The sequence below is a fragment of the Mesoplodon bidens genome, assembly GCF_964165515.1.
Source record: "Mesoplodon bidens genome assembly, chromosome: 16".
In the NCBI taxonomy this organism is placed as follows: Eukaryota; Metazoa; Chordata; class Mammalia; order Artiodactyla; family Ziphiidae; genus Mesoplodon; species Mesoplodon bidens.
Genome location: NC_138173.1, coordinates 70650448 through 70675586, shown reverse-complemented (window position 1 = coordinate 70675586; position 25139 = coordinate 70650448). Strand labels below are relative to the sequence as shown.

Here is a 25139-nt window from a genome sequence, read left to right as displayed (position 1 = left end):
CTGGAAATGGACGTTTGGAAGCCTTCACGTGAGGCAGAGAGGATCACCTAGGGTGAGGGTGCACAGGGAAGGATCCTCGGATGGAGCCCTGCGGCCTGGCAAGATGCAGAGGTCAGAGCTGAGGGGGCACCAGGAGAGGAGACTGAGGGGCGGCCAGAAGCATGGGAAGGAGCCCAGACGAGGGGGGCGCGGCGCCTGCCCTTCCAACCTCGCAGCCACTAGGCGAGGGGGGTATAGTTATCCCCACTTCACGGAGGAGGAGACTGAGGCTCAGAGAAGTCACTGACCCGAGGCCACCCTACCAGGCAGTGGCAGGCGAGACTCAAGCCTCCCCAGCTCTGCCTACTTCACGTAGCTTCTCTGAGGAGCAGCCTGCTGAACTATTACTGATACAAGTGCACGGAAAACCAGATAATTTCAGGCAGGCTTTAAAGCCATGCCTGCTTCTAAATAAAGAGCTAACTCTATGGTTACAGGCTGGGAGCCTCATCAAGGTAGCCAGGCCCCTAGTAGGAGCACATTTCCCCGAGGAATTCAAAGCATGTTTCAGCTGTTGTCAAACAGCTCATGAGGCCATCCAGTTTACCCAAAGAAATAATAATTAAATGAGAAAAACTAGATGTCCCCCCCAAAAAAGAAGAAAAAGGAACAATGTATGTATGCATAATATTATAATTTTTAAAAGAGTATCTTGCAAAACAATGTACTAGAGCAAAGATCATCAAAACAAACCAAAATCCCAGAATACAACCAACATCTTGAGAAATTCTGGCATTTCAAAACAAAATGGAAAGGACTGATTTCTCAATAAATATGCTGAGTCAACTGATAACTGTTGAGAAACAAAGAATCCTATGACAGACTGTGCACCAGAATAAACGTCAAGAATATTAAATTTCATAAACGTTATAAACCCACAAAATAAAACTTGAAGAAAATACAAAAGAATTTTCCCCTAAGATGGGGAAGGTTTCTTTTAACACAGAAAAATAAATGGAAATAGGAAAAAACATAAAGGAAGAGACTGACCAATTTAAATATGCTAGTTATTCAGCATCTATATATAAAAAGATATACTAAAAACATAGAAGCAAATGGTAAGTTGGAGGGAAATATTTGCACACTATGACAAACCACTGAGATACAAAAAGCTTTCAGAAGTCAGCAAAATAAAATGTGAGTACTACCAAAAAATGGGTGAGAGATGTAACTAAAGTTTTTTAAAGCTTTTTTAAAACTGAAAAGGAAAAGAATAGCCTATAGTTACAGAACAGATCACCAATGGAGATGAACAGCTGGTCTACAACCCAGGACTCCACTCACCAGGCTGGCCTTTGAGAAGGCATGACACCACAGCAAGTGTCAAAACAGACACACAGAGGAGTCCCAGCAGGCCTAGGGAAGAAGCGGTCACCCCAAAGTTAGGCCAGAGAAAATGACATTGCACCGCACATTTCCGCATCTGAAGCACTCCATTACACGTGCCTCCTAGAATCACAGAGCATCAAGGCTAAAGAGACCCAAGAAACGTTAAGGTCTCCCATCCTTATTTTGCAGCATGACAAGACCGAGGCCCAAGTAGGGAAGAAGCTGGCCCACGAGGATGCCCCTGTCCCACTGTCCTCCTGGGGGTCACACCCGAGGACTGATGCCTTTCTTCCCAGACTGGCGAGTGTTTGAAAATAAGACATGACTTTGCAAATACCTCATCCTCCCAAGAACGTCAGGAAAGAAAATGAAGAGTAACAGTGCAAACTTCCTGCTTTGTTAAGAAAGTATTTCATAAAGTCTTTTGGGAAGGTCGTGTTACTGCTTTGACTCCACACACACATTTGTCCATCTGCACTCCCCCTCCTGCTGAGGAGCTCAGGGAAGCAAGTCAAGTGACAGGCGGGACAGGCTGAGTGTCCCGGGGATGCCTGCTGTGATACCACTACTCACACCAACCCCATCCCTGCACGACCCAGGACGGCCTGTCCACGATCCCTGATCAGACGCGTGCCCTATCTGCTCAAAGCCTTTCGGCACCAAGCCCAGACCTCGGAGCCGGGCACGAGGCCACAGTGCCCTGCCCAGCACGCCAGACCTGCCCTCACAGCCCAGTGGACACGCCCCACCTCCCTGGCTCTGGGGACGGCCGCTTCTCCTAACTGGCACTGTATCATCAGGGATTTCAGTGAATACTGTGTGACCATGTCAAGAAATACCAGTGAGGCTTATTGCTGGCAGAGGTGTAAGAATTCACGAGTAATTACAGGACTTAAAGCTTTCATTACTCAGGATATGGCTGCTTTACTGTCACTGTATCTTTAATTACTTTGATTATGGATTTTTTAATTTACAGCACACTGCTTAAGTCTGAATAGCAGGGCTCTAGCTTTGGTTCAGCCTGAGGCAAGCCCTGATCCTCAATTCTGACAAATCCCAGGCCGAGCATTCGGCCGAGCCCCTCGAGCTCCCTGACGGCACACAGGACGAGATCCCCTGGAACAATCTTAAAATAAAGGTAGAACCTAACGGCTGGATCATCCTCTACGCTCTGAAATCAAAAATCTCTGTTGAAATCACTTCAGTTTTTATAGTGGACTCCAATTTTTATATATCATTGTGCTACAATAGTAATTTATTGGTATAGTTTATTAATCTCATTACATGTAATACTGACAAGACCCTCACAGAACTGGGGTTCTAAAAGAAAATTTTAAATGTTATAGGTCTTTCATGGTTTGGCTGCCTGTCTTCCTAAAATAATTTTGTGATTCAGCCTTTCTTTCTCTGTCAGGCCCCTCTCAGGATGACCTTCCCAGTCACTGAGATGCACACCCTCATCCCCAGAGCTCCCGGCCCCTCGTGTCACAGCGCCCGCCTTCCCCATGGCCCACAAGCTCCTCTTCCTCCTGCTATAGCCTAGAAACTTCTTGAAGGCAGGAACTGTTCCTTATTGACCCTGTGCCCCAGGCAGACGGCAGTACACAGGAAGACCTGGGTCAGTGGTTCTTGGTGAATGAATGAAACCCGAAATCCACTTAGGTGTACTTTATCAAGGTCAAACCTGCCCAAATGCTGTTTGTATTTTAAACTGAGTCTCAGTTTGGACTGAATACGGGAACCCTGAGGTAGCCTGGATGATAAAGAGCATCCCCTTGAAGCGTCAAGTCAGGTGTGGTCACGGCCACCCGTCAGGACCGTCAGGTTCAGGTGGGGATGGAGGGCTGAACAGGACTGAAACTTCCAGATAAAGGCCTCCTGAGGATGCTTTATTCCCTGAAGGAGCGTCCCCTCCACATCCACACCCAACAAGTGCCTGCGCGCGCGTGCGCGCGCGCACACACACACACACACACACACACAGCGAGTGTTTAGCAAGCACTGGTGGGTCAGCACGGCTCCAGCACTGAGCACGGGGCAGTGAGGAAGCAGGCGAGCTCACTCTGCTCTCCTTCACAATGGAAGAGGCTCCTTCCTGCTCGAGGTGCAGCCACGGTTTCCGCTGGACTCGGGATGTAAGATTCCAACCACACTTTTAGGGGGAAAAGCTCCCTGTGGGGTCACTCACTCACCGTCAGCAGTGTGAAGGAGTTTGTGACTTTTCAGCGTCCCTTTTGATTTGAATTTCTTGCCACACATGTCACAGAGGTGGGTCTTCTCAGTGCTATGACGATTCATATGAGCCTTGAGGTTACTCTTGCTACGAGTTGCATACTCACACAAGGAACATTTGAAGGGCTTCACACCTAGCGGAGGAGAAAAAATAGATATACTCATGTATTCATGTATACGTGTGTGCATCAGAAGGAACATACATGTATACATATCTACACACACGTCTCCTTGTCCATTTTGAATAAAGCAGTGCACGCTGGTCCCTAAACACGCCGCACATGTCCCCAGGCCATGCTCCTGCCCGCGCTACGCCTTCCAACTGGGATGCCCTTTCCTCCTGGGCCTGCAGTAGAAATCCTTGCCTCCCCGTCAGCGTACCCAAATCCTGCCTGTCACTACTGCTGCACTGCTCACAGCGCTTTACAGTGAGTAGCTTACACCTCCTCTCCCCACAGTCTGGAACGTCTGAGGGCACAGACTCGAGCATTTGGAGCAGCAGACATTCACTCACCTGAGTTGAGTTAAAGTGACAAAAATTAACCAAGGGCCTTGGCAAAAGTCACCAGGATCAGGCACTCAGTTCATAAAATAAGCAGAGCTTTACAGCGCTAGTCGCCGCTGCTGGGCTAACGGCTCGACTGCAGGGGTGTCTTACCATTTGGCTACTCCTCCTTCGTTCCACAGACATGTACCGAGGACCTACTCTGTAGTAAACACCGAGGGCTGATTTCAAGGCGAGAAGCCCTGGCCCGGCCTTCCCTGTCCAGAGGGAATGGACCAGCAAAGAGCCCTCACCACCTGGTGCGACACGCTGGTGGGGGAGGGGAGCTGTGCCTGCACCAGAACACGGGGTATGACAGGCACGTTTCAGTGAGCCCAGCACGGCCACCCCTCGTCTGTACTACCTGCGACCTTGCAGTCAAGGAGGCCCAGGCTTTAACGAGGCTGCGGGGTGTGCCGGGCGGCACAGAGCGGAGGCGCGTGTGTGCTGGTCAACGAAAAGGCAGCTCCCAGCCTCGGCTTCGGCCCAGCTCCCTCTGCCGTGTCCAGGTTCCTACTGTTCTCTTTACTGAACCGTTCGCTTGATCCCGTATCGTAGAAAATACTTATTCCTTCCCCCTGTGGAGCCGTCCTGTTTGCCTGCCAGCAGCGCCGCAGGTTCCTAACTCACAGGAAGGGCCCTCCCTGGCCCCAGGGCTCCGAGCCTCATCACCAGGAGAGTGGCGCCCTCTTGTGGGCGGGGGGGGAGGCACAGCCCCGCCGTCCCTAACAGCGCCCTGACCTCCAAATGTCCAGCGTCCCAGAGCGGGGCCCACACCTCCCTTCACAGGCGAGCACCCCAAGCCATGGCCTACCTTCCTCCTCGCCCGGCTTCGTCTCCACCCAGGTCTTCCCCCGCCGCCGGAATCAGGACTCTGCCGTCCTCCTGGCCTTCCTTCACCCGAGACACCAGCAACTGCCCCCCGCCTACCACCACCAGCGCCCCGGGGCGGCCACCAGAGTTACCACCGTGACCAGGCCAGCGCGGCTGCTGCTCTCCTGAAGCTTGCTTTCCGCCCAGGAGTTGTGGTGATTTGCTTAACCACAGCTCCAACCAGAGCCGTGAAGAATGCACACCGCTGCGCACCTCAACTGCAGCTGAGTAATGCTTTAAATCTGGCTGACGGACACATTTCTCAGCACACTAAAGAAATTCTAACCACAGGGGATGTGGAGATACAGCTGCCTCCTAAAGAATTCCCAAACGAAACACAAAATCACAAAGGGGCTCCATTTTGACGGAGGAATACTCACCTTCATGAGCCCAGATATGACGCTGCAGGTCTGAGCCGTTCTTCATGAAATAGAAATCACAATACGGGCATTTCATGGCTCTCTTTCCAATGAGCCCCTTCAGCTGCACCCTCCTCCCGAGAACCTCGGAAATGGTGCTCATGGAAACCTCTAGAAGAAAAGCAGGATGATAACCAGAAGCAGCCAAAGAACCGTGGTTCAAGTTAGATGTAAATGAGCCTCCTGACAGAACCTGAACCTCCGGTCAACCCCAGCAGCTCTGAGGTGGCGAGTTAAGACGTGCCTCGTGGCGTCACGTGATAGGACTTTTGCCTAAAAAGTCAAACCAGAATCTAAGTGCGTCTCAGATCTAAATTTCTGTTAACACAAAATGTGAGGGATGGAGAAACAGTATCACAAGGCCACAGTAGGATAAAGGCAGAATGTGAAACCACTCAGGAAAAGAGGCCCAGTTTCCCCAACGAATCAACGTCATGGGGAAAAAAGCAGGGCTGGGGGTGTCCTGCAGAACACAAGAAACTTAGGTGACATAACAACTCGATTCAAAGAAACCAGCTGTAAAAAGGAACGTCTGTGTCAACTTTAAATGGACTAAGACTAACCGATAATAAGAAACTACTTTTAATACTGTTTTAATGGTGATGTGTTAGTGCTGCTTTTTAAAAGTCCTTGTTAGTTGGAGATGCAGGCTGAAGCTTTTTTTATGGGGAAATCACATCATGTTGGGATATACTGTAGAATATTTGAGGGAAAAAAGTGGGGGTCAGTTCCTGCCAGCAGCTTGACCAAACGTAGACAACTGTGGAAGCCGAGTTATGGGTACCTGGGTGTTCTTTATATTATTCTGCGTATTTTGTACGCATTTGAATTTTTACATAATAAAAAATTTAAAACAATAAGCAAAAGTTGAAGGAGTTCAATGGGTATCCCTGGCCCACACTGGACACAGGTTACACAGGACGCGGGTTAACACGGGGAGGACAGAACTGGGCGGTCAGAGAATCACATAACCCACGTGTCCCCACGTGTCCCCACGTGGAGGAAGGCCGCAAGGCTCCCCGATCCCAGAAACAACATGGGGGTTAGCGCACTTCCGTTATTTCTTCATTTTTCTCCGGTATCTTCTTTAATCAGTGGGTCAGTTCCCCAATAGGAGGAGCAGACACAAAGTAAGAGAAAGAGAAAAGGGACACGGACCTAGCTGATCTGTTCCCCATTTAGGCACACACAGCACACATCACTCACGGGCCCCGAGCGATGTGGCACCGGGGGTCTGGGGACAAGCCGCTGAGGATGGCGGCCCTGCCTCAAGGCTCTTGGGCAGCGGGAGAATACCAGTGCCTAGAGTACAGGGGTGAGTGGAGTGGGGGGCCATGACGGTCCACATGGAGCGGGGCGCCACCAAAGGCTCCCCAAGATGGGAACGAGAATACCCAGGAATTGACCAGGCAGAACCAAGGAGCAGGGTCCCAGGCGGTGAGAACAAAAGTGACAAGTCGTGAGATGCCCAGGGAGTTTGGGGGTTGAGGACACCAAAGGTGACGGTCACTCCAACTCACTGGGTTCCTCGGCCTGGGAGGGAGCCTACACCCCTTGTAAACCATCACTTGGTTCAGGAACCTACAAAGGGGGCCAAGGAAGTGGAATCTGTGTCGGGTGTGCACTGGGTAAGTGACCCATCTAAAGGCAGTCACAGGTACTATTAAAAGGGGAAGGGAGCACAGGGAACTCTACTCAGTAGTCTGTAATGGCCTATATGGGAAAAGAATCTAAAAAAAAAAGAAGGGATATATGTATATGTATAAATGACTCCCTTTGCTGTACACCTGAAACTAACAGAACATTGTAAATCAACTATACTCTAATAAAATTTTTTTTAGAAAAGGTGGGGGGAATCATGAGACTGGGGCAGACGTATCTGAAGACCAGATAAAAGGATAAAATGAAGCACATAATTATATAAACTCCTGAGCTTTAAAAAAAAGTTAATTCTTGCCCTTGAATTTACTCATATCTTTATTCCCTTATATTTCCATTTAATACAGTTGATATATAATGCTGTGTCTTAAAATAAACATAAGCATATTAAAATCAATCTCCCACTCTAAGATGCATAACCTTACCGGGATGGTTGGTCTTGATATGTGACTTTATCAATCGATCTTCTGAAAAAGACTTTTCACACACAGGACAAGAATAACTCCTTTTGTCCTTAACAGAAAGAGAGCATAATCAACGGACTGTCTCATTTAAACTCAGGCTCTGTGGAAAAATACCACCACCACCACCATCACCGTCACAGCTAGATGCACAGCGCGCCTTTCCCAGCGCCTGGCATGCAGCCCGCGCTGGCCCCGCACAGCCTGGGGAGCTCAAGGGCAGTGGGGCAATGGCCTCACCTCCATTTCAGGAGGGAGGGACGGGCCTTAGAGACAACGGACCTGTGGAGGTGGCCAGGCCAGGGGAGGGCGGGGCTCAGCCTCGAGGTCTACCACGCAGACCAGGGCTGCTCCACAGCCCGACACGTATTCTGCCCTCCAGTGCTCAAGGTATGGTGTGTGTGAGGGGTTCATATAAGTTGTCTTATTGAGACTCGTGACCACTCTTGAAGGACAGGCATTATTACGCTGTTACAGATTAAGAAACCAAGACCAAGGGCAAAGAGCCCCAGGTCTGCGAGAAAGAGGCAGCGTCGGAACCCGAGGGTACGGACGTCCACCCCATGCTCCGACCACTCCAAGGCCACATCCCACCCAGGCTGCAGGTAAGGGGTTCGCTCTATGCAGCTGCTGGCTCGTCAACCCACCTGCCTGCAGTGCCACGTTCTCAATTAGGAAGAAGCTTTTGTGAAGGATCACGCCATTGCTCATCCGCCTTTCCTCTCAGAGCTCACTTTAATGCCATTTCACAAGACAGTTCTTCAGAGGGTGGGGGTTATGGGTTAAATTCTGCCCCACAGATTCATGTGTTGAAGTGCTAATCCCCAGTACCTCAGAATATGACCTTATTTGGAAATATGGTCATTACAGATGTAATTAGTTAAGATGAGTTTGCAGGCCCTAATCCAATATGACTAGTGTCCTTGAGTGGCATGGACATATATACACTACCAAATGTAAAACAGATAGCTAGTGGGAAGCAGCTGCATAGCACAGGGAGATCAGCTCGGTGCTTTGTGACCACCTAGAGGGGTGGGGTAGGGAGGGTGGGAGGGAGATGCAAGAGGGAGGGGATATGGGGATATATGTATATGTATAGCTGATTCACTTTGTTATAAAGCAAAAACTAACACACCATTGTGAAGCAATTATACTCCAATAAAGATGTTAAAAAATAAAAAACTTTTAAAAAAGAGGAAATGTAGACAGAGACCTGCAAGAGGGAGAACGCCATGTCTTCATGGGAGAAAGAAAATACCCAAACCCACCCCAAGAGAAGAAAATTACAAGCCAGTATCTCTCAAGAACATAGATGCAAATATTCTCAACAAAATATTAGCACATAAAACCCAAAATGTTTAAAAAGAACTATACACCACAACCAAGTGGGATTTATCCCAGGTACAAGGTTGAGTCAACATTCTAAAATCAATTAATGTAATCCATCACATCAACAGGCTAAGAAATAAAAATCACATGATAATATCAATAGAGGCAGAAAAATAATTTGGCAAAATCCAATACCTATTCATGATAAGCAATCTCAGTAAAGCAGGAATAGAGGGGGAACTTCCTCAACTTGACAAAGAGTATCTACAAACAACCTATAGCTAACATTATACTTAACAGTGAGAAACCAGAGACTTTCCCACTAAGATTAGAAACAAAGCAAGGATGTCCCCTCCCAGCACTCCGTTTTAACATCATAGCTGAAGTCTTAGCTAATGCAATAAGACAAGAAAAGGAAATAAAAGATATAGAGATTGAGAAAGAAGAAATTAAAATTGTCTTTGTTTGCAGATGACATGATCACCTATGTAGAAATTCTAAAAGAACAGACAAAAACATTCCTGGAACTAACAAGCGATTATGGCAAGTTACAGGATACAAGGTCAATATACAAAAGTCATTTGCTTTCCTATATACTAGAAATGAACAAGTGGAATTTGAAATTAAAAACACAATGCTATATACATTAGCACACAAAAAATTCAGTGCTTAGGTATAAATCTAACAAAATATGTACAAGATCTATATGAGGAAAACTTCAAAACTGATAAATGGAATCAAAGAACTAAATAAACGGAGAGCTATTCCAGGTTCAAGGATAGGAAGACTCATTGTTGTCAGACGTCAGTTCTTCCCAATTTGATCTATGGATTCAATGCAATCTCAAGCAAAATCCCAGCAAGTTATTTTGTGGGTACTGACAAACTGATTATAAAGTTTATATGGAGAGGCAAAAGACCCAGAAGCCAACACAAAATACTGGAGGAGAAGAACAAAGTTGGAGGACTGACATTACTCAACTTCTAGACTTACTATAAAGCTACAGTGATGAAGAGTATGTGATATTGGTGAAATAACAGACAAGTAGATCAAATGGAACAGAACAGAGTCCAGAAATAGACTCTCTTAAATACAGTCAACGGATCTTTGACACACGAGCAAATGCTACACAATGGATAAAAGATAGTTATCTCAGGCTTCCCTGGTGGCACAGTGGTTAAGAATCCACCTGCCAATGCAGGGGACACGGGTTTGAGTCCTGGTCTGGGAAGATCCCACATGCCACAGAGCAACTAAGCCCGTGCACCACAACTACTGAGCCCGCATGCCTAGAGCCCGTGCTCCGCAACAAGAGAAGCCACTGCAACGAGAAGCGTGCACACCGCGACGAAGAGTAGCCCCCGCTCGCCGCAACTAGAGAAAGCCCACACACAGCAACGAAGACCCAACACAGCCAAAAATAAATAAATAAATAAATAGAATTTTTTTTTTAAAGATAGTTATCTCAACAAATGATGCTGAAACTGGACAGGCACATGCAAAAGAAAAAAAAATGAACCTAGACAAAAACCTTACACCCTTCCACAAATCTTAACTCATAATGGATCACAGATCTAAATGCAAAATACAAAACTATAAACTCCTAGAACACACAGGAGAAAACCTGGATGACCTGGAGTATGGTAATGATTTTTTAGATATAACACCAAAGACATTATCCTTGAAAAAGAAAAAAATTGATAAACTAGACTCCATTAAAATTAAAAATTTCTGCTCCGTGAAAGACACTGTCAAGAAAATGAAAAAACAAGCCACAGACTGAGAGAAAATATTTTCAAAAGTTACATCTGATGAAATAGGCCAAAGACCTGAACAGACACCCTACCAAAGAGGATATACAGATGACAAGTAAGCATATGAAAAGATGTTCCACATCATATGTCATCAGAGAAATGCAACTCAAAACAACAAGGTACCATTACATACCTACGGAATGATCCAAATCTAGAACCCTGACACCACCAAGTGCCGGTAAGGATGTGGAGCAATGGAAACTCTCATTCTTTGCTGGTGGGGATGCAAAATGGTGTAGCCACTTTGGAAGACAGTTTGGCAGTTTCTCTCAAAACTGAAATACTCTTACCATATGACCCAACAATTGCACTCCTTGGTATCTATCCTAATGAACTGAAAACTTATGTCCACACAAAAACCTACACACGGATGAAGCAGTTTTATTCATAACTGCCAAAACTTAGAAGCAACCAAGATGTCCTTCAGTATATGAATGGACAAATTGTGGTACAACCAAACAATGGACTGTTATTCAGTGCTAAGGAGAAATGAGCTATCAAGCCATGAAAAGATGTGAAAGAAACTTAAATGCATATTACTAGGAGAAAAAAAGCCAATCTGCAAAGGCTACATATTATATGATTCCAACTATAAGACATTCTGAAAACAGCAAAATGATGGCGACAGTAAAGGGATCCGTGGTAGCCAGGGAGTAGTGGGGAGAGAGGGGTGGACAGGAAGAGCAAGGAGGGTTTTCAGGGCAGTGAAGCTACGCTGTGGGGAACTATAATGAGGGGTATGCATCAGTAAACGTTTGTCCAGATCCCAAAAACGTGCAGCACCAAGAGTGGACCCCAACGTAAACTATGGACTCTGGGTGTTACTCACGTGTCAACGTAGGTTCATCAACTGTAACAAAGGTAGCACTAAGGTATGGGATGTCAAGAGTGCAGGAGGCTGTGCACGTGTGGCAATAGCGGGTACACGGGGAAATCTCCGTACTTTCTGCCCAGTTTTGCAGTGGCCGATGCCACCGACTTCCACCCAGGCTACATCACAGGGTCCAGGCTTGTCAATGTACTCCCATCAGTGACCTCCTATGCCCCTGACCTTCCAGGTCACCCCATCGTTCCCGGCACCTGCACACAGGAACTGGTGCTCTCACGCTCTTTTGAAAGACGTCCCGGGCAGCACGCACCCTGGAGGAGGCCTGTCGCCACCCCTGGCTGCCCCAGTGTCCTCATCATCAGAGCTGATGGAGGCATTCAGAAGGGCTTTGAAGGAGTTTACACTGATCTCTCCTGAGCCCGTGCTATTTGATTTTTTTTCTTTTAATCTCTGATAGTCTGAAAGCAATTTATCTTAGAGCTTATCAGGGTCCCTCACTTCTTGATGCCTTTGAAGACTGTCGGAAGGGTGCAGGCAGTGGGAGAGGGTGCTGGAGAAGGGTGCAGTCTAAGGACTCATTTATTTCTTTTGCAGAAACCTCAGTTCCCGACAGGAGATGAAAACCCAAACTGACACAGCAAACTTACAAAGCACAGCGGTGAAAAGAGTTCTCGGCAGAGGGGGAGAGAGCGCCCCGCGCCGTGATGGCCGTAAGGAGCCCAGCCCTCGCCGTTTGTTTGCTCTGATGGAAATGGCCTTCAACGCCACACAGGACTCTTTGAAAGAAGGCAGGCGGCAGCAGGAGGCAGTGGCCATGGGGTGTGGGGCGGAGGCGGGGCGGGAGCAGCTCCAGGGCTGAAGCTCCGAGGCCGGCTTGAAGTTCTGGGCAAACCCCGCCTTAGCCTACGCCTCTGTGGCAGGTTCCTCGGCCCCAGAAGCCACAAGGCGATTCTCAAGCCTGAAACCAGCGGTGGGTGGAAAATATCAAATCTGCCTCCACCCTGCCACCAAGTGTATTAACGATCACATAAGTACACCTATAAAGTATCTGACATCAGGTTAAAAAAATAAGGTGGGAGATTCCACTCTGAACAATTTCTCAGGAATAAAAAGGCCGCGGTTCCAGCATCTGCTGACCTCTGTGGACTCACTCACTTATTCCTCAGACCTTCCGGGGCCCCTGTGTTGTGCCGGACATGGCACTGGGGACAAAGGTGGGAGACTCTGGCCCTGCCCTCAAGGGGTTCATAAGCTGGTGAGAACTACCAGCACACAAAGGCCACTAATCATCGTGGGACATAGAGAAAGGGTGACAAAGACAGGAAAACTGACACTTACATTGTGGCTAATGTAACAAGTTAGAAAAGAGCCAGAAACGTGCTCCATATAGGATTTCGACTCCAGGCTCTTCCTGTCCACTGAGCGCTGCTCTGCTTTGCCAGGCCGTGTCCCTCACTTCCGGCCCTCGGGCTTGCTAACAGGCAGCTGTTTTAGACCCAGGAAACTCCGCTTGCCCAAGGTCCCCAGCACTGCGGACAGATGCTCAAACAGGGCAGCACAGAAACAGGCAGTCTGCGACCACGTAAGAAAAGACCGTACTCTTGCAGCTCTTAGAAAGGAAAAACCTTTTGTCCAATCGCTTTAGTGCAATAACATTTTACTCTACTTAAAAAAAAAAAGCTACAGACAGACCCATTTATTTCCAGAAAGATATTGGAGGTCGCTCCATCTACTTCTCTGTGTTGGCAATATATTATTTTAGTTTACTTCCAGCAAGAACACGTAAGATTTCATAAATACATTTACCTTTATAGCCAAATGCAGTCTACACACTTCTCGAAGACAGGCATTAATTTTAAACGTTTGTTGAAAGGCCACCTCACCCTGGATGGAAGCACCACCACCGCTGTTACTATTCCTCCTCCCTCCTCCTGCCAGCACTACTAAAAGGGAGGGGCTGGTGTAGACCGGCCTCCCCGTCACGCCTGGACGTGTGCTGGGTCCCTCACAATCGTTATCTCACTAACTTCCCACAGCAACCCTGGAGGCGGGGACTGCCACCCCACTTTACAGACGAGGGGTCAGAGAGGTTAGGCAGTGAAGCCACAGCACTTGCAGATGGTGGAGTCTGAACGCAAGACCAAAATGTGCCTGCTCTTCCCAAGTGTGGACTTGTAACTGCTACAGTGTCCTGAGCGTCGGGTGCCTGAGAGATCTTCTGAGAAGGGACACAAGCCAGAGACACAGGGGACAGACTGACATATCCTGAACATCCACCACAAGCTCGACTTCCTGCTATGTCAAATGTCCGTAACAGGGCGAACTTATTTAAATAACAGGTCCCCAGGTCCGCCCCCCCAAATTATGGTGGAGGTCTGAGCCAGGAATCTCATTCATAACATGTACCCCCAAGTAATTCTGATTCAGGATGTCATAACTTACATCATCGGGGTCAATGACTGACAAAGTTATTTAATGGGACCTACACAGGAGGTCACCCATTTGACATCACCACCCAGAACATACTTGCACACACAGTGGCCTATAAACACACTGAGACACAGGACAAAAGGTCTCAGAAAACAATACCTCTTACCTTGTCATGGGTAAATAGTGCTGATCATTTCTATTTCATTCTATTCCGTTTCATTTTTAAGATAAATTGGTTGTCATCCACTAATTTCACAACCCTATAATAGATCATGACCTGGGGGCTGAAAAAACACTGACCTGGCTGTTCTATACTTATTTTCTAGTTTAATCCTCACAATCCTGAGAGGTCGGAGAGAGTACCATATCTCCATTTTACAGATGAGAAAACTGAGGCTTAGGGAAGCTAAGCAGTTTGCCCAAGATCACAGAGGTGGATATGGGGTCTTAACTCTAACACGCTAGAACCCAAAGCCTGCCTTTTACTGTACAGAAACCGTGTTTTCTCAAGTCTCCCTTCCACAAAGTTTGCACAGTGCTGTAAATAAAACGGGTTTGCTCCAGTCACTGACTGACTGACTCCTTTGACCAGGTCCCCACGCTTCCTTGATGCCAACACATCCTTGACTCCAAGTCACGCCATCTGGCTACCAATGGGAGGGAGGAGGTGGTGGGAAGAAGCTACACTAAACGTACACACCTTCCAGTCATTAGGTGTATCTTTAGCTAAGAAACGGTTGTTGAGAGTCACAGAAACGGGCACTCAGCCAAATTATCCTGGAGTCCTAGTGCAACCGGAATGGACGTGACTATAGGCTCATTTTGGGAGGGGCAGAGGGGGATGCATTCTACTTTAAATTTCCTTAGTTTTTCCACCACATGGGAATCTGTGTTGCAAAGAGGTAAGTGTTGGATGCAATGTGAGAGCCCAACCAGACTTTCGGCGCACCTGGCCCCATCTCTCTGGGTCACAGGCAAGGAAACCAAGGCCCACACGGACGTGGGGACTGGACGCAGGTCAGAACGGCACTGGGCTCCCTGCCAGAGAGACGCCTCCCCCTCGCTTGACCAGCGTCCTTAGGCACCTTCACGTCACAAAGCTCGTTTGTGCTCTCTCCTTGGAGCCTCACCACCATCCTGAGAAAGCGGGGTGCGGTATGCACACCATTATTGCATATATATATATCTTATGACTCCTTTTACATAAAGTGTCCAGAATGGGCAAATCCATGGAGACAGAAAGTAGACGGGTCGTTGCCTAGGAACTCAGGGAGGGGAAATCAGCGATGACAGACAAGGGGAGGTCTTTCCACCGTGTCACCATCCCCTTGGTGCCTGTGGCTTCATCACAGACATAACTGACAGGCTCTAAAGACAAATGTGGTCTAAACTCAAGATACTGGAACCTGTTTTCATAAAGAATGTTCTCCTCCCACATCGGCAACACAGTCCGCCTGCCTCGGGGAGAGCGCGCAGTCATTCGACGCCCCAGGTAAATGCGTGCGCTGCCTGTGAGTAAACAGGAATAGCACACCTTTCATGCCCCACACGCACAGAGAGAGAGAGAGAGAGAGAGAGAGAGAGAGAGAGAGAGAGAACCAAGAGGTACCAAGTGACATACAGCAGCTGCCACGCAGCCACCTATACAAGCTCTGAGCCAGGTTCTTTACCTAGAGCACTTCATTTTAACCTCCCAATAACCCAGGAGACCCATACACATACACAAAGACAAACACGTGCGTACGTGTGCGTTATGTGTTCAGGGGTGTGTGCGGTATGTGTGTACACATGTGTAGACTGCATGGGTGGATGTGTCTGTGCATATGTGTGTATATATACGTGTGTGTGTGCACAAAGCTGATATACTTTTTAATATATATTTTATATAGAAGGCTACCAAGCCTCAGAAAGGACAAGTGACTTGTCCAGCATCACACAGCCTGTGCAGATACTGGAGACAAAACCTGAATCCAGGTATCCAACCCCAAAGCGCAGGCTCTTACCTACCCACGCAACCCAAAACACCCTGACCTCACCCTTGGTAACAAACTGCTGGAGCGTTAGTGATTTTTAGGCCAGAAAATGGAGGCGGCACATCAAGTTTCTGAAGCCTCATGGTGCGCAGTCTGTGGCCTAGAAAGGAATTCAGTTAAAGCAGAAGCACGCCTGGGGCCAGGTGCGCCTCCTTTATAACTTGGAGAGTCTCAAATCACTCTCGGGTGTCAGCCTCTCAAGTTAGAGTAGCATTTGCTAAAATAAACATTCACTCATTGTGTTACATGTTCAACACCCACCAGAGAATTAGACACATTTTGCCACCATGAATATTAACAGCACCTTGAATTAACATATCCCTTTTTTTTGAAGTGCTTTACAGACATTCTTCCATAGACTTTCCAAGAAATGGTACAGTAATACGACAACAGTGATCATCAGCGCTTACTGTGCTCTTACTATGACCCGAACACCGTACTTAGCACTTGACAGGCATCATCTAACTCACCCTCTCGACAGCTTTTAGTGGCGGCTATTCTTATTATCAGCCCTGTTATTAAGGGTTCTTTAAAACGTCATTTAAGAAACCCTTGCTTTACTCCTATTCTGTAGACTTTCTCCGATGCTTAAAAATCTGCATAGAAAAGCAAATTTACTCAATGTAATCTTTTTTCCAACATATGTGAGGCTGTCCCTGTGACAGGAACCCTGGGGTGGAGGCCTTTGTAAAGTGGAGGGCCTGTTTCGTGAGAAGGACCTCCCCGTTTTCCGGGGCAGACGCCCACACACCGGGCTCACGGGGAGCACGGGCGCCTCCGTATGCGTCACTGTGAGGAAGCAGGGAGCACCCAGGGGAGACGGGGCTGCCGCTCGGGCGTGCTACTTACCAGCTCTGTGTGAACTTTAAGATGTGCCTGTAGCTTATATTTATCTGGAGTCGAGTAGTCACAGCCGTCAGTGGGACACTTCAGCAAGATGTTACTGTGTTTCTGAATTACATGGCGTTTAAGGCAGTTTTTGGTGATGGAAGAATAATGACACTGGGAGCAATAATACAGATGTTCCCGGGTGTGGGTGCGGACATGCATGTCAAAATGCACTTGGTACCAAAAAAGTTTGCCTAAAAAAATATTTTCACATGAGAACAAGGAAGTTTCTTTTATCCTGAAGTTGATTTCTTTTCATTAGTATTATTTTTTAACTACTAAATTTCTCTCCCTCTCGTGCTTGTCCGGGTCACCCTTCACACTTTGCACCACATCTCTGGCTGCACATGACTTTTCAAAGGTGGCAGGTGGCAAATATTAAGGGTGCTACTACTTCTGCGTGATGTCACAGCTGGGAGAGGAGGAAACGGATGTTTCTCGAGGACCGGTTACGGTGCCAACTGCCTGTACGCACACGCGTGAGATCAACGAGGCCCTAAACTCTGCTGACACCTGGGCCATCTACATCCTGTCCTGCCAGCTCTCCACGAGGCCCAGAGGCCACGCTTTCACGGCGAGCTGGGAGGGCTGCACTCGGGGTCTCCCTACACAGAGCTGCAGCCACTTCTGTGATCTCTCTCTGCTCATCTAGGACATGGCCACAGCTTAAAGCTCGACTTTAAACTTGTCACATGCCAGAAGAAAGGTGCTTCTTGGCTAAGGTTCTGGCAGAGGCCGTGGGCTAAGCGTCCGCCTGCACGCCTGACGGAGCCAGCACGGTTAGCTGTCCCGCCCTCCTGGCTGCCTTCACAGGCCTCACGCGCTGAACTGCACGCACCGCCGTGCACATCGCTATCTACGAATGACGGCTAGCTCACTTAGAAGGCGTTCTGTGCAAAGAGACACGAGCTCAACTCAAACACCAGGTGACCCACAGCCAGGCGGGGACGGGAGGGGCTGCTGGGAAGGCAGCCCCCAGCCGCGCGCCCCGGCGCCCCCCTTACCACAGTATTCGCACTCCAGGTCGCCATACACCTTCCGGATCCTCTCGCACAGGCCGGTGTTCATGCGCCTCTTCTGTAAACTGTCCAGGATCTTCATGAACGCAGTGATGCCCGCCCGGTGCTCGGGGGCGGGCGTGCAGGAGTCAGGCCGGCACAGGGCCGCGTCCCTCCCACCAGCTCCCGGAGGAGGGTCTGAGGCCTCGGCTGGGTTTGCCCTGAGGCCCCTGCCGGGATCTGGGCCGTCGGATGGGAGGGCAGCCACTTGTTGCCCTTCAGCCGGGGGGCTCTCGGCGCCCTGGGCTTCCGGGTTTGCTGCGGCGCCTCTGGCCTTGGACAGCAGTGGCGCGACGTCCTGGCCCTGAGCTGGACTGGAGCCTCCCTGCTGGGTGTGCAAGGTCTTCTCCGGAGCAGCTAGAGCCTCGGCAGAGGAGGGATCACTCTTCAACAGGAACTCATCGGAAACCACCGCGTGCCGACGAGGGTCCGAGGACACCGCGGAGGCTGCCAGCTCGCAGGGTGCCGGGGTGGCGCTGTCTGCCGGGGCGGCGGCCGAGCGCACAGGCGCGGCGGGCGCCTCTGTCGGGGCCTCGGACCCCTCCTCGGAACGAGCGTCCCCAGCGCCGGCCGCCTCTTTGGGTGCGTTCACCCCCTGGAACACAAACTCCTCTTCCGCCAGCTGCAGCTGCCCACCCAGGGCCTCCTGCTGGATGTCCCCGCCGGGCCCCAGGAGGCAGAAGCTCTGGTTGATGGAGCTGGTGAAGACCAGGGTCTCCTGCGCGGCCCCGTGCGCCTCCTTGATGTGGGCGCGCAGGCGGATGGAGCTGACAAACTTCTTGAGGCAGAGGGCGCAGACGTATACGAACGGGTGCTTCCTGACGTGCAGCTCCAGCGCCTGGTACTTGGTGGCCCCATGGCCGCAGAGCTCGCAGGCGAAGGGCCACTTGTCGCCGTGGACCAGCATGTGGCGGTCGCGGTCCAGCTCGTTCTTGAACTTGCGCTCGCAGATGTGGCAGTCGTAGAGCAGCTGCCGCTTGCCCTCCCTCGTCATCAGGCAGAGCTCGTCCAGGGCCTCCTGGACCTTCTTGTCCTGCGGGTCGTGTGCGTCGCGGATGTGCTTGATGAGGTTCTTGACATCGGAGTACTTCTTCTTGCAGAAGCGGCAGTGCTGCTTGATCTTCTTGTGCACCCGCTCCACGTGCACCTTGAGGTGGCCCTTGCTCAGGCACGTGAAGGAACAGCAGTCGCAGGCGAACTTCTCGCCCGTGTGCTTGCGCAGGTGCACGTTGAGGTTGGCCTTGATGGCGCTGGCGTAGCTGCACTGGGAGCACTTGTACGGCTTCTCGTTGGTGTGGATCCGCAGGTGGGCCTGCAGCGAGTGCTTGAACTTGAAGACCTTGTTGCAGTACTCACAGGTGAAGATCTTGAGCTGCGTGGGCCCGAGCCTAGGAACAGAAGACAGCACCATTACCGGTGGAGATCGGCACCTTCCTGATGACCCCTACTGCCTTCCAGCTGCCGAACTCCAAAGGCTTAAATGTGAGTTAAAAGGGGCTGAGGATGGATGCACGCATTCATTCATCAACAAACAGGACGGGGAGACCTGGAGCGGACCAGGTGCACACGGAGAAGGAAGACCGGGCCCCTGCTGCCCTGGCGCCGGGAGAGAGGAGACAGGTCTGCAAACGCGGCTGCAGGACAGTGTGCGAGTGGTGACAGGTGCGCGTGCAGGCAAAAGAGGCGCCCTCTAACACAGATGAAGGTAGTTGGGAAGAGGAGACGCCTGAGTTGAGGGATGCAGAATAAGGAAGAGAGAGGCAAGAGAAGGCAGAGGGATGTGTCAGTTGCTGGGCACACGGTAGCCGGCGGTGCTCCAGAGCTGACCCGGACGAATTCCCAGGTATTCTAACAGGACCAGTCTTAATGGAATGAACTCAGTCTGCTCCATGAAACTAGACACGACCTGCTTGGGTTTGTTCAATAGCTGTGATCATCCAGACTTGCCTATTCTTTCCATCAACTGTCAGGGCAACACACTTCCTCTCTGCTGCAAGTTTCCATGTGAGGGCCACCCTTTTGTGAAAGACCCCTGGCCTTTCTCCATGTCCTCACTTCTCCCCAGGAAAAGGGAACTCGCGTATCTGAGCGAGGACTTTAGAACAGGACCAAGCCTCCACAGCCGCGCTCACTCCTGCCTTTCTGGTGAGAAGGCGTCTGCCTGTGGACGGCATGTGACACGGTAGGCGCTTAGCCAGGAGAGTCTGGCGGTGGCAGTCAAGGACCGAGGTGCGGGGAGGCAGACGTGCAGGACAGCCAGCAGGAGCTCAGTGTGACCTGCCCCAGGCTCCCTTCTCCCATGGCTCCACCAGTCATGGGCCTGACGTGTGAGCCCCCGTCTTCCTCCTCCTCCAGCATGTCTGGTTCAGAACTCAGACAGGGAAGATAAGGTTGTTCAACTGCCATTTGTTAAACTCAGACATCATTAATTAATAAATGATTGCCAGTTTATTACCACTCGCCTGTGTGTTTCGGGCACTGTGTCAGATTTGGTGTATGCGATAGAGAATGAAAGCCTGGTCTGCCTCACGGGTCCTTTCTCTCTCAATACGGCGACGTGTATGCTGAATGAGATGGTAATAGTAATCACGGCTAACAATTACTGAGTACTTACAACACTCAAAACTCTTTGCTAAGTACTTAATCTCAACCCTATCATTATGCCCATTTTACAGGTGAGAAAACTGAGTATAACCCAAGGTCATACAGTTAGTAAGTGGTGAAGCCAGGATTTGAACCCAAGCAGACTAGAACCTGCACATTCTTCCACATCTTCCTACTGCTTGGAAACACTGTGAACACCAACCCCCCTCGCCGGTGGGACCATACACGCGGAGAAGACCTCCTGTGTGGAGCTTCCATGGCTATTGGAACAGGTGTGCCTTGTTTCTGAAATCAACAAATGACAGTCACCAAAGTGCTGCAACTTGCACCCAGGACAGGAGTTGGCAGGTGAGCCCAGGAGGCAGGTGAGGCTTCCTCTCTCCATAACTGCTCCCTCGGGACTCTGCCCAGGTTATCCAGGTAGGTCCTCAGAAACACTGACGATCATTTAGTGCCATTAATCAGACACCATTAAGCTGTACCCACTGTAACTATAAAGTCTATATTTATGGAACTATCCATTCAACTGTGTCTGACCAACACAGGTTACCTTATGTTTTAAATGAAAAATATTTAAGCAGACTGCGGTCCATAAACACCGGAGGGTAGAAGTCTCATGTTGTAATTAAAACATTCAAATCTGAAAGTCAGTACTATGCCTGCACACTAAACCCAAGGCTAATTTAAGGAAACTAATTTGGACCTTTCTTAAATGACAAAGATACCCAGAAGGTGATCATTTTACTGGAGGAAGAAACTCTGGATTCACAGCCTTAATTAAACAAGTCACGGTATTTCCTTCTCTAATGCAAGGTCTAAATGGTCTTAGGAGCATCTGTGACTCTGATTTTTTCGTATTATTACCCGAATACCTGGTCAAGCCCTCAGTGCTGCCTCCCACCAAGGGTGATGAATCGGAAGAAGTGGCCAAGCCACCTGCACCAGGCTCTCAAGCGCAAGCCTGTACCTGTGGGCTGATGCACAGAGCTGCGTCATCGGGTGATTCCTATCACATTATTTCACTCCAAATGTCCCCTATTCATTGAGAGAGGCACTCTCTCCCACTGCATTTTAGAAAGCATTCAGCCAGAGCTTTAAAAGATAAGACCCCTTGATCCGGTTATTCCACTGCTGGGAATCTAGCAAAAGAAAGAATACGAAATTCAAGCAAAGGTGCTCACTGCATGAGTTTTCACAATAGTTTAAGAGTAGAAGCTGCTTGAAGGTTCCAACGTAGGGAACTAGTTTGGACATTTTTTTTTAACTCATTCATTCATTCATTCTTTCAAAAAAGTATTCCAGGCACTGGGGACACAATGGGGACAAAAGCAAACACAACTCATGCTCCCTTGTAGTTCACCTTCTATAGTAAGTGGTGGGCCAGTCTGGTAACCATATAAGTGAGCAGATAAGGACCACCAGCTCCCTGTGATGGAAAAAGACAGGATGCTCTAGGAGCCGAGGTCAAGGCGGACTGATCTGTCTGGGGCACAGGGAAGGCTGCCCTGAAGACTGGACATTTGAGCAGACAGCTGAAATATGAACAGGAGTTAACCAAGTCAGGGGGAGGGGAGGCATCCAGTATGAGGAAGAGGCACCTGCAGGAGAGATCAAGGAAATATAAAGGTCCCGGATGGCTGGAGCAGGCGCTGGAGCCCAGAGAACCAGAGGGAGCACAGGAGGGGGAGCAGGCTGGAGAGGTGGCAGCCGTGGAAGACCCTGTAGGCCAAGTTCTCCTAACAGCAATGCGAAGCCTTAAAGGGTACAATCAAATGGGCATTTTACAAAGGGCTCACTGGCTGCAATGTGGAGAGCCGAGTCGTGGATCACGATGCTACAACACGTCACTACAAAACAGAGTTTGTGAATAATTTGAGTAACAAAGGAAAGTAAGTATAATGGGATTAAGTATTAAAAGCAGGACACAAAACTGCATATAAAATATAAACTCAATTTTATAAAAATATATGGGCTGAAAAAAGGCTGGAAGGAAATAACATTAAAAATATTAACAGTGCTTATCTTAGGGAACATTAAAAATATTAACAGTGGGCTTCCCTGGTGGCGCAGTGGTTGAGAGTCCGCCTGCCGATGCAGGGGACACGGGTTCGTGCCCTGGTCTGGGAAGATCCCACATGCCACGGAGCGGCTGGGCCCGTGAGCCATGGCCACTGAGCCTGCGCATCCGGAGCCTGCGCTCCGCAACGGGAGAGGCCACAACAGTGAGAGGCCCGCGTACCGCAAAAAAAAAAAAAAAAAAAAAAAAAAAATTAACAGTGCTTATCTTAGGGTAGTGACATTACAAATAATTTTTTTCCTTATAGATTTCCAGACTTTTGTCATACGAAAAGCCCCTTTTGTAACTGTTTTACCATTTAGACTATAAAATATTAATAGAATGCTTGACAACAGGAATACAGCCTCAATCTACTGATTAAATATTGGGTATATTTACCTGTAACTAGATTAGCATTGAATTGAAACCCTCCCCAATAGACCTTGAAATATTATGAAGATCATTAACTAAGGTCTAAAGATCAACCTGCGTTGAGACAAGAAAGATCTTCAAAATTAATTCCATTTCAGTTTTGCCAAAGGAGTGCATATTTTTACAGCTTTATCGATTAATTCCGTTGCTCACATTTGCAAGAAGAGAGGAGTGAGGCTACAGATTAATGAAGCACCCAGATGACATGATGCTGTAATTCAACAAGAACACTTTCCATATATGTTATCATTTATTCCCACCACTAAACTCAGTCAGATTCTACTGGACAGTCTTGTGGCCGGTGTAAGAGAGGCTCAGAGGCAAAAGCATTTGTGTCCATTCCCAGCAGAACCTCATCCAGGCAATGGCCACGTCTGTCCTAATCTCTCTCACATCCCCAGTGTCTGGCACATACAAGGTGTTTCATCTGTTGGACTGAAGTCCAGTAGAAGGGCCTAGAGCCAACCCAGGTCTGTATGGTGCTAGAGCTTACGCTCTCATCAAGAACACCTCACCTCCCCTCTTCCAGAAACAGAGGGAGCCCACTTGCACTGGCATTTTGTCTTTCCCCTCAGCTGGGAAAATGTGTACAGAACTCAGGTGATGAGAGTTTGCTGATCTATATCAGCAGGTACGTATCACAGCTGAGCTGGTGACCATGGGGAGGGTGGGGGGACATGCAGGCTAGTCCCCTCTGGGACATCGACTCACCCAATGTATTTGGAGGACAGTTTTCAATGTCGATTCAAGTTTTAAGCAAGCGTATCCTTTAAGATGGCAATTTCAATTCTAGCAATTTATCTCACAGGAAGTCTTGAAGAAGTATTGAAAGAGGGAGGAACCAAAACCCTGTCCGTCAAGCAAAAACTGGCTATATATAAACTGTAGTGCATCTATATGACAGCAAACACACTTTAAAAAAATATGTACTGAAAAGGAAAAAGTCAAGGTGTGGTAAGTTTTAAAAAATAGGTTGATAACAGTGCCTTTGGTATTCTATGCTAGGAAAAAAAAATAACAAAATTAAAGTGCTATATATACTTTAGTGTATCATGAAAAGATTATGGTGGCCTGTGAACCACAGTGTCTATAGTAGTGAGCACGACCAGAAGAGGCACTATGGGTTACTGTAACTGCACATCACACGGATGTTGGAACCTTCTCCAGGATGCTTATGCTACTTTTGAAAGTAGGGGGGGAAAGAGAGATTTTCTTTTTCATTATCAATTGTGGAGCTATGAAAATCAGCTAATTTACTAAGTAAGGCCTTGCTCACACCTCTTTTTACTCAGGTGAAGCATACATCTGCCTTAAGCAAAACGCTCCACCTTCCCTAAGCCAAGGCGCTGCGTTTCCCAAGCACGCTTGCAGATCTGCCGCGCATCCCACAGAGGCTGCTTGGGCTCAGCCAGCACTCTAGGGCCGTAATGGAGGGGCTGGTTCTCAGGTTCAGTCAAGAAACCAAAACCCTTCAGAGATGGCTTTGCACACAGCGTCCTGATAAGCTAGCACGCCCGTCTCTCGCCCTCTGCAGCGGTGGCTGGAGTCGCACAGAACAGACGCTTTACCTGCTCGACTTCATGGGCTGCTCATACGGTGTCTGCTGGATGGCGTACTCCTGGTACCCTCTCCGGGGCGCCAGGTCGGCCGCCGCAGCCTCGGGGTCTGTGGCTCCTGCTTCCGGGGGCCCAGCCTCCACCGGAACAATCTTGGTAGCACCTGAGATGGAGGCACAACGCACCACGTATTAAAGAGGTGCCGTGAGGGCCCTGACCACCCCCCTGCCCCCAGAGCAGGGGACAGGGCCTGGGAAGCGTATTTCTTTACCGTGTGGCACCCATGCAGGGGACTGGTTTTCCTTCAGTTCACACCTTTAACTTGCGTGTTTGTATATGTGTATGCATGTGTGTGTACGTGTGTATGTTTGGGGGGAAAGGGCAAGTTTTCCAATAATCAAAACCTTCTTCTGAGATACATTTTCACTTGATCTCCTTATTAAAAAACAAAAAAAAATAGATCCATATATACATATATGCTTCCCTGCAAGATTTCATATAGATCCACATGTGTTAAACTTTACGTAAATGTAAAACAGCATCAAGACAGAATG

General features: G+C 48.8%; 1 protein-coding gene across 1 annotated transcript in view; it reads right to left on the bottom strand.

Moving 5' to 3' along the window:
* The window catches only part of ZFAT (zinc finger and AT-hook domain containing), a 160504-nt gene that overhangs the window by 77402 nt on the left and 57963 nt on the right, over positions 1 to 25139 (bottom strand). Inside the window, exons 5-10 of the mRNA XM_081258846.1 lie at positions 24598 to 24748; positions 17884 to 19325; positions 16841 to 17073; positions 7521 to 7608; positions 5398 to 5547; positions 3561 to 3734 (exon numbers count right to left, since the gene is read on the bottom strand). Of these exons, the coding sequence (XP_081114972.1) occupies positions 3561 to 3734; positions 5398 to 5547; positions 7521 to 7608; positions 16841 to 17073; positions 17884 to 19325; positions 24598 to 24748 (2238 nt within the window). The remainder of the gene's footprint in view (positions 1 to 3560; positions 3735 to 5397; positions 5548 to 7520; positions 7609 to 16840; positions 17074 to 17883; positions 19326 to 24597; positions 24749 to 25139) is intronic.